The sequence below is a fragment of the Gossypium hirsutum genome, chromosome A12 (genome assembly GCF_007990345.1).
Source record: "Gossypium hirsutum isolate 1008001.06 chromosome A12, Gossypium_hirsutum_v2.1, whole genome shotgun sequence".
Taxonomy (NCBI): Eukaryota; Viridiplantae; Streptophyta; class Magnoliopsida; order Malvales; family Malvaceae; genus Gossypium; species Gossypium hirsutum.
Genome location: NC_053435.1, coordinates 4000083 through 4019885, shown reverse-complemented (window position 1 = coordinate 4019885; position 19803 = coordinate 4000083). Strand labels below are relative to the sequence as shown.

The 19803-nt window shown below is 34.6% G+C and overlaps 1 protein-coding gene and 1 pseudogene across 1 annotated transcript; one reads left to right on the top strand and one right to left on the bottom strand.

Annotated features, from left to right (window-relative positions):
* The first annotated feature begins 549 nt into the window (after positions 1-549).
* LOC107931617 (probable receptor-like serine/threonine-protein kinase At4g34500) lies at positions 550-3797 on the top strand. The gene is made up of 7 exons (XM_016863557.2): positions 550-1298; positions 1766-1870; positions 1961-2083; positions 2451-2621; positions 2720-2849; positions 2922-3131; positions 3466-3797. The coding sequence occupies exons 1-7, from the start codon at positions 763-765 to the stop codon at positions 3571-3573; spliced, it is 1383 nt and encodes a 460-aa protein (XP_016719046.2). The 5' UTR covers positions 550-762; the 3' UTR covers positions 3574-3797.
* Positions 3798-6200: 2403 nt separating this feature from the next.
* On the bottom strand, positions 6201-12271 carry LOC107931624 (coatomer subunit gamma-like; annotated as a pseudogene).
* Between the last annotated feature and the right edge of the window lie 7532 nt (positions 12272-19803).

Genomic DNA, 19803 nt, shown 5'->3' with positions numbered 1-19803 from the left:
TTGAAATTTCAGTTTTAATGCAAATGACAGACGTTAATCCATTAATTGAATTTTTAGTGAGTATACATATGATAATATGTTTGCCATATCAGATTTTGAAAATAACAAAACATAACTTAATAAATTTAATAATTATCTTTGCTAAAGACTTAAATTTTAAAATTTAAAAAGTACAAAAACTAAAAATAACTAAATTAAAAGAACACGGACTAAATTCATAACTTTTGGTAAAGTACAGAGACTAATCGAAAATTTTAACCTATTATTTTACTAAGAAAATATGAAAAAACAAAAATACACTTGTATTAATGTTTACTTATTTATAAAAATAAAAATTATAATTTTTAAAAGAATTGAAGAGATTAATATAATTATAGATATAGATAAATTGAGAAAATGTTGATTCCAAATTCTGGAACTTTAGGCGTTCGATGCCATTTCCAGTCAAGTAGAAGTAAATAGATAGAAAGTCTACAGTGGCATTACCGTAATAAACCCGCATAAGCAAACCCAATTTGGTTACATCTCAACATCTCTCATGTCTACTTCACTCTTTTCCTTTTTCTTTTGTTTTTCTTTTTATCCGTTGAAGCTTGAAAACTCCTCTCTCTGTGTTTGGTTTTTTTTTTTTTTTTTTCCTTTCATTTCTCTTTAAAGCACAAAAACCCCTTAGTTCCCTAACTTTTCCCTTCTCTCTGATCTCTATTTCTGCTAACATTTCCTTCAACTTTCCCTAGAGAATTCCATCCCTCGCCGGAACCAATGCCAGTCACCGGCGAAACCGATGATGGCAACAATAACAACTCTATATCTCACATTCTTTCATACAAAACGCCCCTGTTCAACCTTAAGCTCTACTTAGTAATCTCAATCTTCCTGGTCTTTTTTCTTCTTCTATTCTCTTTTACGATCTTCCTCTGTTGCCGTTTAAACAGAAATGCCCGGAAACGGAAAGTGAAGCATAGCTCAGGTCTGATTCCTTTGGTCTCCAAAGAGATTGTGGCGATCAAGGCGTTGGATCAACATGCCGATTGCTTTAGAGACGAGGGCAAGATCGGAATCCTGGTTCCCAATAAGAGTAACGAAGGTGTCAGCGACGATGCCTCCGGAGCTAGTGACGTGTCGGCGGATGCTCAGAATATCGGGTGGGGTCGATGGTATAGCATGAGGGAGCTGGAGATGGCGACTCATGGATTCGCCGAAGAGAATGTGATCGGTGAAGGTGGTTACGGTATCGTTTTCAAAGGCATTTTGCAAGATGGTTCGGTCGTTGCTGTAAAAAATCTGCTTAATAACAAGTACGTAAAAAGAGCTTCCTTAAGTTATTCTTCTCTCTGTTTGTTTCTGGGGAAAAGACAACAGCAGTTTCTGGTAAACTCATTATATTGTTTATTCTTTTTTTTTTAATTTTTTTTTATACCTTCTAGATCCAAGACAGACTGTTAAAAGATCATGCTTTTGATTTTTTAAATTGCTGTTTTGACTTTAATCTACCTCTTTCAATCTACTTTTTAAAATTGTTAAGTAAAATTAACTACATCTCTTTGTTGCGTGGCGCAGTATTAGGAAAAGTAAAAAAAGAAATGGCTACTTTGTTCTTTATTGCTTTAAAATAAAATAATCAAACTGTTTTTCGTTTTCTTTGCTTTTACTTTGCCTCTCATTTCTTTTAATGTTGACTAGGAAACGGTAAGTAATATAAGATTTGTTTATTAATTTTATTTTAGTTATTGTTTAAGCGAAATCGCTGTTGCATTGTTAACAGGGGCCAAGCAGAAAAGGAGTTCACCGTAGAAGTTGAAGCCATTGGCAAAGTGAGGCATAAGAACTTGGTAGGATTAGTTGGGTACTGCGCTGAAGGTGCTCGAAGGTAAATTTTTTATATGCAACTTGACATAGACAAACCTTTGTATGTTTAAGTGAAAATGAACTGTAAAATACTAAATTACTATTTCTTCAGGATGCTTGTGTATGAATACGTCGACAATGGGAACTTGGAGCAGTGGTTACATGGCGATGTAGGTCCTGTTAGTCCACTTACCTGGGATATAAGAATGAAGATTGCGATAGGAACGGCAAAAGGGTTCGGAGTTCCCTCCCTTTTTTACCTTGCCCAGGCTCATGAAACATTATTTCTATTGCATCTGCCTGGAAAAATAAAAACTTTTACATGTGCAGTTGGATATCATCTTATGTGGGCATTACTTGCGTCCTTTGTGTCTGCTTAGAAATCTTTTTATGCTTAGTATCATATTGATTGAGAAGAAAAAGAAGCTAAAAGCTAAAAGCAGGAGAGGTTTCATCAAAACCTCCTATGCCCTGATTTTGTATCTTCATATTGTAAACTTTCATTAGTCTCTAATCTCAAAGTGGCATCTAGTTTTTGTCGTACTTGCATCCTTTTTCAGGTTTACCCTCCACTAATTATTATGTTATTGGTTACTTTGCAGGTTAGCCTATCTACATGAAGGGCTGGAACCTAAAGTTGTGCATCGGGATGTAAAATCAAGTAATATTCTTCTTGACAAAAAGTGGAACCCAAAAGTATCAGATTTTGGACTAGCCAAGCTCTTAGGATCTGAAGCTAGCTATGTGACGACTCGTGTTATGGGAACATTTGGGTTTGTTCTCTTTTTGTCTATATTTTTGCCAGATGGGAACATAATCATACCCTACTCCATTAGTTCTTATTGTGTTGTATATTGGGTTTTCTTTGCAGTTATGTATCTCCGGAATATGCAAGCACAGGTATGCTTAACGAGGGAAGTGATGTCTATAGTTTTGGAGTTCTACTCATGGAGATAATTACAGGGAGAAGCCCAATTGATTATTCTAGGCCACCTGGAGAGGTAAGAGTGTTTCTCCTGCAATAATACCACTAAAACACCACAATAACACCATCTTTGTCTGATGTATTTCAGATGAACTTAGTTGATTGGTTCAAAGGTATGGTAGCGAGTCATCATGGAGAAGAGATTGTGGACCCATTGATTGAAGTTCAACCCTCACCTAGAGCTTTGAAACGAGCATTGCTTGTTTGTCTCCGCTGTATAGATATGGATGCCAATAAGCGCCCAAAAATGGGGCAGATTGTTCATATGCTTGAGGCAGATGATTTTCCCTTCCGCACTGTAAGTCCCATCGCATGCTTTCTTCACAACCTTGTATAATTCATCCCTGAGTACTGAAATTCTGAAAACATACTGAGTCCTTAATATATGATACCTTTTGATTACACTGAGTGAATGATTTCATGCTGAATTTTATGCACACCGAGCATTTAGGGACATCAGGTGTGCCAGAGGCCAACAGTTGCTGATGGCTGACATGTTTATAAAAACCTTTAAACAGGCTGATGAAGTAATCTAATTGTCTATTACCTTTGGACATGAGATCCCGGTTCCGTTTTCCCCTGATTTCAGCTGTTTTCAGTTAGTTACCTGTTTCCTTTTATTTTGTCTGCAGGAGCACCGACAGGCACAGGAGAGAGATACTGTTCCACCCTCTGTGCCGAAAGTTGGTCATCCGAAGCGTTTCGAGAATGTTGACATAGAGAAATCAAGATGGAGATAAAGTTATTGTTTGTTAAAAGGCATTATGATTGATGGTTCCTGAGGTCAGCTTATGTTGTAGAATAAGTTTTATATGAAAAGATCTTACACACCTGGGATGTGCATACGCATATACATATATATTATTTTTCTTACTGCAGCATTTTAGAATTCAAGGAGCCTTGTAAATATGTAGTTGCCATTTTTAATATTTGATATTATAGATTATACCAGTCTGTTTAAGTACATCGATCCTCTCCATTCCTACATGGATGAAAAGCATGATATTGTGTCTGTCAAAAACATGTTACATAAAAAAAATAAAAAATAAAAACAAAAAAAGCCTGATATCTTAGGTTAAGGGGGTGTTCAAAAATGGTAGCAGAAGTTAGAACATTATATTATATAAAATTGAATTTTATGTTGATTTGATTAAAAAAAAGTTAGATTTAAGATAGTTAATCTGATATGAGTCAGAGTCAGTTTTGAAGAAATTTAAAATATAGCCATGTGAAAATGAGGTTGAGATGGTTGGGTCGTGTTACATCATTTTTGGATAAACAGTCATTGTTGAGTGTCATGTAAAGGAACCGAAAACATGTTGAATCAAAGACACAAGCGAATGCTTATTGCCAAAGGCCTGCCAGCCGTCTGATTTTCTTTATTTATTTATTAAAATTATATATAACTTCAAAATGAGGATTTTGAAATTTTAATTTATACAATGCACTTTAGGTATGATCTCATCACCCGTTTAAAATCTAAAATACAATAATAAATTTGAAATTCTCGACTTACGAAATTGGCTCATATAATTAATCTCGTCGTTCATTCAATGTTAAAAAGATCTTTCTATTTATTTTTCAATCGTCCAACTACCTAAATTAAATTGATGAACCAAGCTTGCCGCTTATAGGTAAATGACAAGGGTGAATGTAAAGGGGCATGCAGAGGACTACCCCAAATTATAAATTTATATATGGTAAAATTGTTTCTTGACCCTCAAAATGAGAAAAAAAGTTATTTAATTCTTTTCGAAAATGATGAAATCATAAACTAATATATGATAAAATTATATTTTGACCTTTAGAATAGTCTTCAGACTTCCTAATTAATCCAATTTGAATTCTGATTAATCTAAACTTTTTACCAAATACTTTTCTTCACTATTCTTAAACTCAGATATTTGGGAAGTGGACTCCAAACTAAAACAATGAACACAAGGTAACTAATAGATCTAAAAACTAGGTTTTTCAATTTTGCTTCTCTTCTAGTTGGCCACCACCTCAAAATTATAGATCTCATATTATAATTGCTTTGATTAGCAACAAGTATAATCACTACTTAAATATAGAATTTAAAACTTACAAAGTTTTAAATTATTTTAAGTACAAAAAAATTGCACAAAATAAATCTTTCTATAAAAGAGTTTCTCCCTTACGCGTCTGGAATGGCCAGCCAACCTCTATATTTATGAAGAAAACATATTGAAGAGTTTAATATTAATTCGAAATTTAAAAATAATGAAAACACCAGAATCCTTGTACAAGTAGTACACTAATCAGCTACCGAGGGGCTAAGAAACCCCTTAGCCGACTTTGCCTTGGTCAAATAGGGCTTGCTTGGCGACAAGCTATTGGTTATGAGCCTTGGACCTTAACTATTTGACATTGTAAAACTTCATCAATTCAGCTCCTTAGTTAACGAAAGCCATTGTGGAACTTGCTTATTTGTTAGATTTTTAAAAGATTAAAAATTAGTAAAAGTGAATGGATTTCAAACTAAAAAAGAAAATTAATGAAACTAAAAAAAACAAACAAAAGCACAACGAACCCAAAATAAAAAGATTCTGAAGTATCATCCAATCCAATTATTCACAATGATTTTTAGATTTCTTTTCGTACAATTTATTTTTAAAGTTAAAAGTTGGTGAAAATAATTATGTAGTAAATTTAGAAAAAGATAAACATAAAAGCCAAATATGGTTGTGCTTTAAATGATAAAATTAGAGTCAGCTTAATAATTTAAGTTTTAATTTCATTATATGAATGTACTTTCTGAATTTTATATAAGATAAAAATACCCTAAAAATATTTATTACTTTATCAAAATAATAATTTAATAATTTAATAATTAAGGTGAAACCCAATTCAGAGGTGACACTTAGTCAAAATCTTTATACATAGATATATTTTAGAATACAAATAAATGTTATAATTTGAATAGCACAATATATAAAAACAAAAAACTATATTATTTAATAAAATTTAAATTAATTTATTATGAATTAACTGAAAGTTATAAATAATTTATAAACAACCCCTTTTAGTTTGTGATAATATCTAACACGTATAACAGCTATCGCCTAGAAACCACAACTCTTGCAAAATCCTTTTCAAGAACCATTTTCACCCCCATATAATTTCCTGTATTCACTTATCATCCCAAGGAATCGATTAGAACCAGATTTTTAACAGGCCACAACTAGCATTAGAAAAAAAGTCGGTTCTTCTATAAACTATTCTTTAAAAAAAAAAAAAAAAAGAAAGCCGACTTTTTTTGAAATCACATTTTCCAATGAATACTCCCGGGTGATTTCAAAATTACCAAACGTTCCTTAAAACAAGACCAAAAGAAAAAAAGCCGCACTTCAAAATTCATAACATTGAATTATGATGTATCCTATTCTTAATCCCATATAAGAAAATCTATATCTAAAAAATAGAACAGTAAAATCCTTCCCATGAGCGTCACTGGCATCATAGAGTACTAATGCAAGATTAACATATAGCGACCTGGTAAATGCAAGTGAAAACCAAGATTAAGAAGCAATCAATCCTTCCTACAAGCTTATATTTTTCATTTTTAACGTGTTGTGTAGCCATAAGCCTCCCGTGTCTCATATAAAGCCACAAATAGTATAAAAGCCGGACTATATGCAAAAAAAAATTAATTAAAAAAAGTACAAACAAACAAAAAATGGACAACCTACCTAGCCGCTAGCTACAATCTCATGAATGACATCACTAACAGCTTCGTCCTCGGATCTAACAGCAAGTTTCATAGCTACATCCTTTGGACCGTCAATTCCAAATTGCAAACGCACTAGCACCTTCACATTCCCTATGTATACTCCTGATAGTAGACATGTGTGTGACCTTGAATTGCTTGGTACAACCTCCGTCCCCTAGACTCCCCACACCAAAAAGAAAATCATAAAATTAGAGTGGAAACTTGACAGTGCAATGCAAGGTAATCAAGGTAAAACACACTGCATATCCTTCACAACAGCATATAGCAGAAAAACACTGTGCAGTTACCTCACAGGGTTGCATGCCAAGAAGATTTATGACAGCATTAACAGCTTCAGCCAGGTTTTCCCTTGGGCCAAGGCCGTATTCATCTACACGCTCACAGTCTGGACCCATGCTTTCCCATGCATTCCTGAAATTTGAGACACCCACTTTCAACATGTAATCAGCGGCAACAACTTCAAGCTCCTCTAGTTGGTACTCATCCTCTACTCCATCATCCTCAGCCTCACCAGTACTTGGATCAACCTAGAAGAATATCAGTGCAAGCATGACACATGGAAAACAAACTCCTTCAATTCATGCCAAAAGGCTATATAGATAGATATATGCACAGAAGGTTTCTTCACAAACGTGTGATCATTCAGAACCAATTTAAATGTGTAGGCTTCACAAAATGGGTTGTCATTCAGAACAAATTCAAAGCTGATGCATGGCCATGAAACAATCCAAATAAAGGAACACTATTGAAGGCCATAAATTCTGCCAAAGCCAGAAAGGAAAGAAGTCATACCTCTTTTACAATGAACCTCAGCATATTTGAGAATTTTCCAACAGCTGGGACCCCCTCTGGCTTCTCAAATGCCACAAAAGTCTGTCCAGGTGAATCATATGGAAGTGATCTTAAAGGCTTTGAAGCTACTTCAGCAAATTCCTCAGCCTCTGAAGCATCCACAATAACAGTGACCTGGAAACGAGCAGATTAAGATCTCAACATAGAGTCTATCATAGGTTTTGAGTAATTTATAGATGCTTTGTGTAATTTGATCATTTACATTCTCCAATAATTGCTCTGGAATAGTATTGGTGCAGTTGTACTGAAACACAACATGGCCATCAAAAATATGTTTGACGACATTAACTGCATATTCTGTTTCTGCTTCTGTCAGCTCCACGGGTGCAGAGGACTGGCCAATAAGAATTAGAAAAGATGTAAGCTTAAAATAATGCCTAAAACACTATACACATGGAACACAAGTCAAAGTCAAATGAAGTACTTTGAAAAGTTTGCCAAAGTTTGCGAACTCGGGAATTGACAAAAGAAGCTTCTCATAAGCATCAATAGTTGAGGGGGGCCGGGAGGAGGACCACCAAGACCAGTTGGCTTTTTACCAGGAGCTTTCTTCTCAGCAAGTGGCTGAATCTTGACCTCCTTTGGTACAGAATTAATGTCAAAAGACTCTTCAGATGGCTCCTACACCCAAACAACCAAATTAAAAACACGTGAGATGATCAGAAAAGAAGGAATAAGTGTAACAGAAATTTAGAAACTTACATAATTTTTTAGACTTCTCTCGAGGTTCACTAGAGGGATATCTAGGGAGCCAAAGAGAAACTCCTTCACATCTTCACCAGTTTCAACAACTGCACCATCGGCGCCAAGTGTATTAAGATAAAGCGTAGCCCTGTCACGAACCTACAGAAAAATTTTAAAATGCTCAGATTGTTTGAATATGAAGGAAAAGGCATCAAATTTGACTTCCTAAAGCTGGAGTTAAGCATGCATCAATAACAAAGGAAAGGACAATAATGCATGCATCCACATATACTAAAACTGTCCAAATACAAACAAAAACTACAAGTGCAAACAGTAAAAAAGGGGATTATTTGACTCACCTCATCATCAGTGTCAAAGAGACATCGTCTTAAGAGAACAAATATGCGAGGCTGCAAAAGAATGCATGGCCAATAAGTCACAGGTTAAGTTTACTACAGAAATGCAAAAGAGAAAATTTAAGATTTCACACCTTCAATGAATCAACCATAGCACCAAATTTTGCAAGGGTGCTGACTGCACCTGCCCGGACAGTAGCATTCTCAAGATGTACACGGTTATAAATGTATCGTATATATTTACTTGGATCTGAGGTTTTCGGGCCTTCAATTCCCAGAAAATGAAGTATCTATAATGCAGTGTTGAGAAAATTTTAATATAAGTCAAAAATGGGAGAAAATGGGAACAAAATGCATAAAGAGCATGACAGAGATGATGAAAAGTAATAGATGAAAATGCTACCTGTGTGGAAAGATATGTGAATTCACAATCTTCGATGAACTCACACAAATGGAGCAATCCACTCTCCTTTGCTTCAGGTATATCTCTAATGAGAATCACAATCGAATCTACAATGGCCTTTTTATACTCAAACCCACCTTCTTCCCTAAGAATATTGCTTAAGAAGTTCATCCTGAAGACAAAAGAGGATAAAGAGAACTCAAGGCACTAGAAAAGAAATATCTAGTAAAGCCTACTGACCAATAATATAGAGCCAAGTATCCCTTACAAAGATCTGTGCTTCAATGGGAACTTTAAGCATAATGATCTTATGGCTTCAATGACAACAATTTTGAACTCATCAGCAATATCCGACATAAAGGTAGTTATCTGCTTCATTAGGCGATCCACACTAGACTCATTTCCAGTCTTGAGAAGGGTAGTGATTGCAAGTGTGGCAATGCTTCTATTTTGGTCAGAAATTAAACTCTCCATGTCAATATTGCAGTTAGTGACAGCAATGGGATGAGTCATTGCAACCTGAAGAAATTTAGTCACATAGTCAGAAATCAGAATGCACACAAAATGCATGCACTCAACCTAGAAAGAAACAAAAATCATTTATGATCGAAACGTGTGTATATGCTTTATAGACAATATAGCAACAAATTTCCAACAGGCTCCATAAGTGCGTTTGAACTTCTGAAATTTGCAGAAGAAACCATCTCAGCCCCTTCACTAGAGTGTTCAGTTTGCATTTTCGTAGAACCAACAAAATAGATGTCTGTATAATAGCATAACATACTACTTACTGAGAAAAGGAAAATAAATCAACCTTGTTCAAAGTACGAACTGCAGCAAATCTCAGCACTGGCTTAGTAGAGCTCAAAAAGAGCTGAAGAACTGTAATTGCTGGTGTCAGTTCTCGGCTTGTCACACCATTGAGCTCTGTGATTGCTCTAGCAGCCTCAAAAATTACCATCTCAGCCTTATGGCGCAGGCAACCCTCAAGGAAGTCATAGAAAGGACGATCCCCTGTTTGAGTATTACTAGCTGACTCACGAATAACCTGCAGTTTCACAAATTACTCCATAATGTTTATGAACAAAAACCTTGGAACAATGACAGATATATTAGAGAAGGTGAGTACCTGACTAGTATAACGTATCAACAGGCATTGAGCTAAAGGTGAGCGGACACTTCCCTTAGTCAAATTACTAACCAGCTTATTAACAGCTAGTCGATCGTTTTGTCGTATCTGCAAGTATGAAATCACATACATTCATCACAGATGCGAATCGATTTCACAGAGTGAAAGTTCAATTTAATGATCACTATCCCCCAAATCCAACCATGCATATAAACATACAAGCAAGGATGCAAAAGTACCTTGGTTCTACTGCATCAGAATACTTTTATTACATACAGTTTTTCTACCACTTGCAGCAGAAACCTATAAATACTGTTCTAACTTGGATAATGATCCAAGCATGCAATGTCTTAAAATCCCGTAAAAACAAAATCAACAAGACTGCTAAAATCAATCAGAAGATATGAGAAACTATGACCGCAAATTATTTTCAAGGAAGACTCTTATCTTCATAGACATGAGGCAATCAGTTGGACCTGAATCTACCAAAATGATTTCCACAAGCAAATAATTTCCAACCAAGACATGTAACATACCTGGTGGAGCAATGCCAGAGCATGAAACTGCACAAGGGCTGCCCTTGATTGAACAGCTTCTTGAACCTCATTACTCCATCGTTTCACAATCTCAGGATTTGTCTGGAAGAATATTTATGGTATGTTAACAAGTCATCAGAGATTTGATGACTAATCTAAAAACTATATGAAAACAATACAAAATCCTAAGAAAAGAGTAACACCTGAAGCAAGTGTATACCACTGACTAAGGCTGCACTTGCAACAACAGGATTTTTGTCAACGATTGCTTGTTTCAAGTATCGCTCAATCTGGGTTAGAAGAGTCCCATCTGTTATCCGGCAAAGCACACGAATAGCATTTGCTCGATACATATCAGTCTTGCTAGTCATGTCCTTCATAAGAGAGCTTGTGACAATAATAACCTATACTCAATGGGAACAATAATTAATTAGTATGTAAATTTGCACGAATGCATGCACAATCAAAACTTTATTCAAGAAACATGGAATTTCAAAAGATATATACCTCATCTGCTGATGGAGATAGCTCCTTTATTATCACGTAGACCATTCTCCTCAAACCTAAATCTCTCGATTGGAAGAGCTTTGTCACAGCAAAGAAAACTTCTGTAGCTTCTACCTGTTCAAATAACAGGAGAAAATAGTCATTACTCATTCACAATGGAAAATTTCATGACAATGCAGCAGTTCCTTCAACATACAAACTTACTACAGTAGAAATCCATACAACATGGTCAAATGTTTGTAAACTAACATTTTAGTCTTTCTGGCACAATTAAAAAGACAGACCTTAGTAAATGTTTCTCCTTGGTTCAACAGATAGAGAAGCTTTGTGATAACCTACATAGAAATATCTAGAAAGATTCAGTCACTACAAAATGCAAAAACAAACACACCAAATAGAATAAGAAGATTGATTAAAATGCAGTAACCTGAGAGCATCTTCGAGGGTCAAGCTGATGATCATTGAAAACCCTAGCTTCTTGAAGAACCGCACCCTTCTCAATCCCCAAAAACGGAGAGTAGTCCGCTGCTCATAAAACAAAATTACAAAATTAACAATAAAATACTTATCAGATCACCTAAAATGCCATGAGAACTCAAGAACGATACAAACAGAACTCTAAATAATAGATAAAAACCGTGAGATCCACATCAAATCAACAAAACGTTAACGCATCAATTGAAATTAACAAGCTAAAATGCCCTTTCTGGAATTCAAATCTAGTGGAGCAAGAGTAAAGATCAGATCAACTAGAAGCTAACCAAATTCAGCTAAAACTATAGCGTAACTCCTGGAAATTAGATAAATTAGGCAATGCATCTTTAAATCAATCGAAATGAATCAAAACCGTACAGATCTAGAAGCTAAAAACTGCCAAATCTAGTACTTGCATTAATTAAACACGAAGCGGACAATCATTTCCAAATTAGCAGAGAGAGAAAATAAATGAATGAATGGAAAAAAAAAAACAAAGGAGTGAAGAGGAATCGAAGAAGAAGAAGTTTGAACTTACCTTCATCGTCGTGATCGTCGTCTTTCTTCAGAAAAGGCTGCGCCATAGTTAATTGAAAATTTGAATCTTTGAGATCTACAACGAGTGATATAGTTTCTCCTCTTATATATCTGCAGGGGTGAATATTTCCCTCCTCTCGCTCACTTCTGTGCTGTGGTTTTTTTAACGCATTGGTACTTTTCAAGAGAACTTAAGAAATGTTAGAAAAGGGGTGGAGATCTGGTGGATCTGGTCATATTTACACAATTACTGTTGATTTCTTTTACTAATAGAACTATGCCACGTCAATGAAAGTAATTTAATTACGAAGTGACTTTTTTTAAATAAAAACAATATAACTTAGGTGCCATCCGTACTAGTAATTACATTAAAGTGTAATTATTTATAATTGTGTAAATACAAAAAGTCTTTTTTGCACTATTTGAGATAATAGAATCAGACATAAACACCAGACAATAATCGTATACTTTTTAATTTGAGATATTTAAAGTTTCAAATAGTGGTTGAAAGGATATTTATTGTTTTAAAAAAGAAATTTTCTCATATAAACAATATAACATTAGTATAATATAAAAAAATGGTTGAACTGTATTAATATGCTGCATATTTCATAATTTCATTTGTTGGTAGAATTATTCATATTTTAAAAAGTATATGGGAGAAAGAGATCTTAATAATATTAGTGATAAATATTCAGATGATAATGATAAGGATAATATGTTAAACGTTAAAAGAGAATAACTCAACAAATACGAAATGCTAGAACAATTAGATAAAAATGCATATGATGTTTATTTTTCTTGTTATTTTTATTAGTAATCGTATTATCAACTATTTTTTTGGACTAATATATTACATATGGTTATTTGATTTTAATTTTTGTTACTCGTTTAGAAATTTTGTATCGTATTGATAATTTCTATAGTAATTAATATTTATTATGTAACTGGGTAATTATAGTTTGTACTATCAAACATGACATAGGGAATTATTATATAATTATACTTTATTAGCCAAACATATCTAATTACTCTGTGATGTCCAAACTGACCTTAAAATATTAGTACTTTAAAATATATTATTTCAGAATGTTAGTGTATCATGTGTTTGTGTTTTCGATTAGAGACCACTCTCCAAGCATTTGTGAGTTTGAGAATAACAAAAAAATATTTAGTGAAAAGCTTGGATTAGTCAGAGATTAAAATTAGATTGATCGAAAAGCTCAGAGACATCTCAAGAGGATCAATACGACATAACTTATCTCCCTTAGCATTGGACATATTTGTACATAAATGCTTTGATTAACTTTTGTTATTGTAATAGATATAACGAAAAATTCCTATTTATTAAAATTTTTAGAATTCTATTGCACAAATATTTTATATATTTTGAAAATCAAATCTAACCCTAGCATGTTGAGCAATAAGTTGTACAATCAATTTATCAAACTAACCATGAATATTCTTTACAACCATATCATTGTCACCTAAATGCCATTTATATCCTTCCCGTCCTTAAAGAGCATGTCAAATAATGCAAGCAATATTTCCACCATACAATACTACTTACCGTAAGGTGTAGTCGAGGTAAAATCGAGTCAAAGTATTATTATGTTATCATTTAAAGACCATTAATGGAGGTCAAAGGTATTGTTTATGGACCTTCTCTCATTCAATCATTTAAAAACATACGAGGTTTTAAATTCCAATTTCATGGATTAATTATTATATGTGCAGATAAGATCAAATGACATTATTTCCTAATTTATATGACTTGCTTCATCATACATGCATGACATGTTTATCAATTTTATCATCATTCAATCAAACGTAATATAATAATTATCTAATCCATAATTGAAAGATAAAACCGACTTTGACTAGCCAAAAATTCCCATGGTTTCATCTTAGAAAAAGGAAATAAATAATTAAATTAAAAAATACAGGTTTTTTTTTTCCAAAGCATTCTTTGGGCTTTCAACTTTTCTAATTTTTGAATCCTTGAAAAAGTAAATTCTCAAAAGTGCTCCAAAACTCGGAGAATCGAGGTCGTTGCACGTGAAGCCCGGAACAAGTTGCCAACACAGTGTGCTCCCAACACCCTCTCGTATGCATCATCCGCATTAGGGTGCAATACTTGTGTGTCATGGTTCTATCACTTCTATTATGGCATCATCCCCGCGCCTCCTGCGTGTTGCCGCTAGGTGGGGGAGCAATGCCTCAACCCTTTTTAACTAGCACTGATCATGTAATGAACCGAAAGTTACGGTATCGAAAATTGAGTCTTAAGTACTGTTTCCGTGAAATTTATCCATGAATATTTATTAGAAATATTTATGAATTATAGTTGAATGGTTATTTAGTGTTTAATTAAGTGAAGTAGCTTGAATTTAGTTTAAAGGGCTAAATTGCATAAGGAATAAAAGTTTAATTATAGATTAAAGAAGTAAAAGGGACTAATCTAGTAATTAGACCCTAAGTACCATGTGTGTGTCAATATTGAATAACGTGTGGAATAGTTGGTATATATGTGTAATAGCTATAAGATATTTTATGTTATAACTATTACACATGTTAGTTTTATATTTATTATAGGTTAATAATAGTATAATAAGTAAAATTGATAAAATAGAAAAAGAAGATAGAAAGACTAACAAGAGCAAACGTGAAAGAAAGAAGAAAGAAAGAAATAAATAAAAAAGGGAAATTTGAGGATTAAGGCCCTAAAGTTTGATTGGTAAGTTGTTTTAGCTCATTTTCTTATGATTTTTATGTTTATGGATGCCTAATTCAAAGTTTTACATGTATGAGGTTAAAATGAAGAAAAATAGAGAATTTTTAGATATTGATTTAGTTGAATAAATTGAGGTTTTATGGGTTAAATTGATAGAAATTGAAGTTAGAAGTGATTAGTTAAAGGAATTTCTAAGTTAGGTTTAAATAGGGACTAAGTTGAATAGAGCTCAAAATTTATGTTTTATAATGAATTTTATGAGTTAGAAATTGTTAATGAGTTGATTAAAAGAGAATATGAAGCTTAAGTTAAAGAAAAAAAGATTAGTAATGGAAAAATGACGAAATTGGAATTTTTGTAAAAGTTTGGTAGAAAGTGAAAATGTGTTTTATGAATTAATATATTGATGATTTTTAATTGTATGATTGTTAGTAGCAAACGTAGCACCGGATACGTCATCAAATAAGGGAAAAGAGAAAGTGAACGAAGATATCGATTAAATTCGATAAATATTGGTTTGTATTTCTATAAACCGAGCTTAATCGTTATTGCTATATTTGATATTTATATTGTATGAAAATGTGAATGAGGTAAGTATTTTTACCATATTGAAATGAATGTGATTTTGAATACCTTATTAACAGTGTCGGGCTAGTCGGATATAGTTGACATGTCATAGGAATTGGAAGTATTGGGATATTCCGACATTGAGTCGATGAGACACTATGTGTCGACTACTGTTAAAGTTTCAGATTTGTTCCAATGAAGTACTTTGTGTACTATAATGTTAAAGTTCCGGATTTATTCCGATGAAGCACTATGTGCTTATCCCGGAGTGTGGGTTGGATCCGTGTATCCGTCAGTGTCCGAGTTATGTTAATAAGGGTAAATAAAGTAAAGGTTATTAAAGTACTGATTGATATTGAATAATAGCAATAATGTGTTTGAATTATAATGTTTTAAAGTTGCTTAAGCTATTGTTTATAGAAATACCAATGAGAGTATTCTCAGCGTACGGTTTGTTTCCGTGCGTAGGCTAGGTACGAAAGTATAAGGACTCAGCATACAAGCCGATCCCCAAACTCAAATTGGTGAAGTTTCTATCTTTTTGGAAAATGGCATTGTACCTAGGATGTCTTTTGATCATTTTGAAAGTATCTAAGTTGTTAAGTGATATTTTGGTATGTTTTGTAAATGTTACCAAAACCTTAAGTATGGTATGTTTTGATATGTTAGTGAAGAGTAATAAGAGGAAGTGTTGGTAAATATTGTAGAGAGAAGAAATGAAGATGTTATAAACTTAGTTATCAACATTTTATACTAAAACAGATTTGGACAGTAGCGGTAGTCCAACTTTGAAATTATACCAAAAATAGTATAAAGTGAATTAGATAATGAATAAAATTTTTAATTTAAGCTTAATGAATCTATTTTTATATGGAAGAAATAAAATAGGTAAAAGAGTTGTATTTTATGAGATATTTACGTTTTGGTTAAACAGGGTTAGAACAATTTCTAGATTCCCTGTTCTGACTTTAGAAATTCACCATAAATTGTGTATTAATAATTAGGACTCAAACTTTATTTGTATGCATTCCTTATTGAGTCTATTTTTAATTGAAACAAATGGCATAGTCATTGGATTTCTGTACAGGAAGAAATTTGATTCGTAGTGCACAAGGGTTAGAGTAGCCGAACCCTGAAACAGGGGAGACTTTTTCTAATAAACTGTACTAATTGGCCTGACCAAAAATTTTAGAAAAAAATTAGTAAGTAGATATATGAGTCTAGTTTCAGGGAAAATTTACGGAATTAGATTTCGAGTTTCATAACTCGAGATATGATTTTTTAGCGACCGTGACGCAGATGGATAGTTTACTACGAAAACTGTTTAAGTGCTAAGATAAGTTTTGTAATGTCTCCTGCTCGAATACTATCCGAGTATTCGATGAACTATCTTGCACATCTGATGAATGCCTAAAATGTGCCATATCTCTGCTACGTGATTCTGCCTATTATTGGTGGAATACATTGGTTTCTGTTGTGCCCAAAGAACGGGTGACGTGGGAATTCTTCCAGATTGAATTTCGAAAAAAATATATCAGTCAGAGGTTCATTGATCAAAAACGAAAAGAATTTCTTGAGCTTAAACAGGGTTTCATGTCAGTTACTGATTATGAACAGAAGTTTGTCAGACTCAGTAGATATGCTCGGGAATGTGTATCGTCTGAGGCTATTATGTGTAAACGTTTTGAAGATGGGCTGAATGAAGATATAAAGATGTTTGTTGGCATTCTTGAAATACGAGAGTTCGTAGTACTTGTCGAACGAGCTTGCAAAGCCGAAGAACTTAGTAAAGAAAAAAAAGAAAGCTGATGTTGAAGCTGGAGAATTTCGTAAAAGATCTTCAGGAAAGTCTTTTCAGCAATCATCAAAGAAATTTCGAGATGATTCAGGCCGATCAAAGAATATTTCGGGTTTTTCCAGACGAGACCACGATCGACCCCCTGTGAGTACACGAGCCATTTCAGTTGCCAGTGTTGGAAACGAACATCGGGACAGAACCGAGTGCAAGTATTGTGGTAAATGGCATTCGGGGAGTTGTAGATTTCATGACCGCTCCTGTTATAAATGCGGGTCAGCCGACCACTTTATTAAAAATTGCCCGAGATTATCCGAACAAAATGTGAATCAGAGTGGGAAACCGAGTAATACTACAGCACGAGGTAAACCATCTAGGAATACGGGGAATGCTAGCGGCGGTCAGAGAGGGTCTAGAGATGTTACAACCAGATTCGAGGCTCGTGCTCCTGCTAGAGCTTATGCTATACGCGCACGCGAGGATGCTTCATCACCAGATGTTATTACCGGTACTTTTACTCTTTTTGATACTGATGTGATTGCTTTGATTGACCCTGGTTCTACTCATTCATATGTATGTGAGACTTTAGCATCCAATAAGACTTTATCTGTTGAGTCTACTAAGTTTGTTATTCGAGTGTCGAATCCCTTGGGTCGTTATGTGCTTGTTGATAATGTGTGTAAGAAATGCCCCCTAGTAGTCTGAGATTACTGCTTTCCGGCCGATTTGATGTTTTTACCATTTGATGAATTTGATGTTATCCTCGGTATGGATTGGTTGACCGTACATGATGCAGTTGTGAATTGCAAAAGTAAAACCATTTATTTGAGATGTGCAAATAATGAGATAATCTGAGTTGAGTCTACTGATTGGAACAGATTGCCAGCAATAATAATATCCTCGATGTTAGCTCAAAAATATGTAGCGTATCTTGCATACGTACTTGATAGTAAAGAATCAGAAAAGAAGCTTGAATCAGTGCCAGTGGTTTGTGAATATCCGGATGTTTTTCCCGAAGAATTACCGGGGTTACCACCTGATCGGGAAGTAGAGTTTGGCATTGAACTTGTACCTGGACTACACCGATTTCGATAGCTCCGTATCGTATGGCACCAACTGAATTAAAGGAATTGAAAGCTCAGTTGTAAGAGTTGACGGATAGAGGTTTCGTTAGACCGAGTTTCTCACCTTGGGGTGCACCAGTGTTGTTTGTGAAAAAGAAGGACGGAACCATGAGGTTGTGCATCGACTATCGTTAGTTGAATAAAGTGACAATAAAGAATAAATATCTGTTACCGCGTATTGATGATTTGTTTGATCAACTGAAGGGAGCCTCAGTGTTTTCAAAAATAGATTTAAGATCGGGTTATTATCAGTTGCGAGTTCGAGACTCAGATATACCTAAAACTGCTTTCAGAACGAGATACGGTCACTACGAGTTCTTAGTGATGCCGTTTGGGCTCACTAATGCCCCTGCAATATTTATGGATTTGATGAACTGAATTTTCAGACAGTGTTTGGATCGGTTTGTAGTTGTGTTTATAGATGACATCTTGATTTATTCACGTGATGAAACTAAACACGCCGAGCACCTGAGATTAGTGTTGCAGATTTTACGGGATAAGCAGTTATATGCTAAATTCAGTAAATGTGAGTTCTGGTTTAGAGAAGTTAGGTTTTTGGGTCATGTGGTATCCGATCGGGTATTCGAGTTGATCCGAGCAAAATTTAGACCGTACTTAACTGGAAGCCTCCAAGAAATGTTACTGAAGTTCAGAGCTTTTTAGGACTTGCCGGTTACTACAGACGGTTTGTAAAGGGTTTTTCGATGATAGCCACACCAATGACGAAGCTACTGCAGAAAGATGTTAAGTTTAAATGGTCAGAAAAATGTCAGAAGAGCTTCGATCAGTTGAAAACGTATTTGACTGAAGCTCCAGTACTAGTGCAGCCCGAATCCGGTAAAGAGTTTGTCATCTACAGTGATGCATCCTTACTTGGGCTGGGTTGTGTGTTGATGCAAGAAGGTCGAGTTGTAGCTTACGCATCGAGGCAATTGAAGCCGCATGAGAAAAACTATCTGACCCATGATCTTGAATTAGCTGCCATCGTATTCGCTTTGAAAATATGGCGACACTACTTGTTTGGAGAGAGGTGCCATGTATATTCGGATCACAAAAGCCTCAAATATTTGATGACTCAAAGAGATTTGAATCTGCGACAAAGACGTTGGCTTGAGTTGTTGAAAGATTATGAACTTGTCATCGACTATCACCCGGGAAAGGCTAACGTGGTTGCTGATGCTTTAAGTCGTAAATCACTGTTTGCTTTACGAGCGATGAATGTACACCTGTCTGTTTCATCTGATAATGTGTTAGTAGCAGAATTAAGGGCCAAACCATTATTGATTCATCAAATACGTGAAGCTCAGAAAGCCGATGATAAATTGGTTGCTAATCGAGCTGAATGTGTTTCAAATTTGGAATCAGAATTTCAAATTGATGACGACAATTGTTTGAGGTTCAGAAGTCGATTGTGTGTTCCAAGAAATTCAGAACTTATTTCGGTAATTTTGAATGAGGCTCATAGTAGCCGAATGTCAATTCACCTGGGGAGTACAAAAATGTACAATGATCTGAAACGTC

Bases quoted from the DNA above. Each gene is read 5' to 3' on its own strand.
- LOC107931617 (XM_016863557.2), top strand. From the start codon at position 763: ATGCCAGTCACCGGCGAAACCGATGATGGCAACAATAACAACTCTATA. The intron at 2,622-2,719 runs GTTTGTTCTCTT...TTTTCTTTGCAG, and splicing joins CGTGTTATGGGAACATTTGG to TTATGTATCTCCGGAATATG. The intron at 2,850-2,921 runs GTAAGAGTGTTT...GATGTATTTCAG, and splicing joins ATTCTAGGCCACCTGGAGAG to ATGAACTTAGTTGATTGGTT.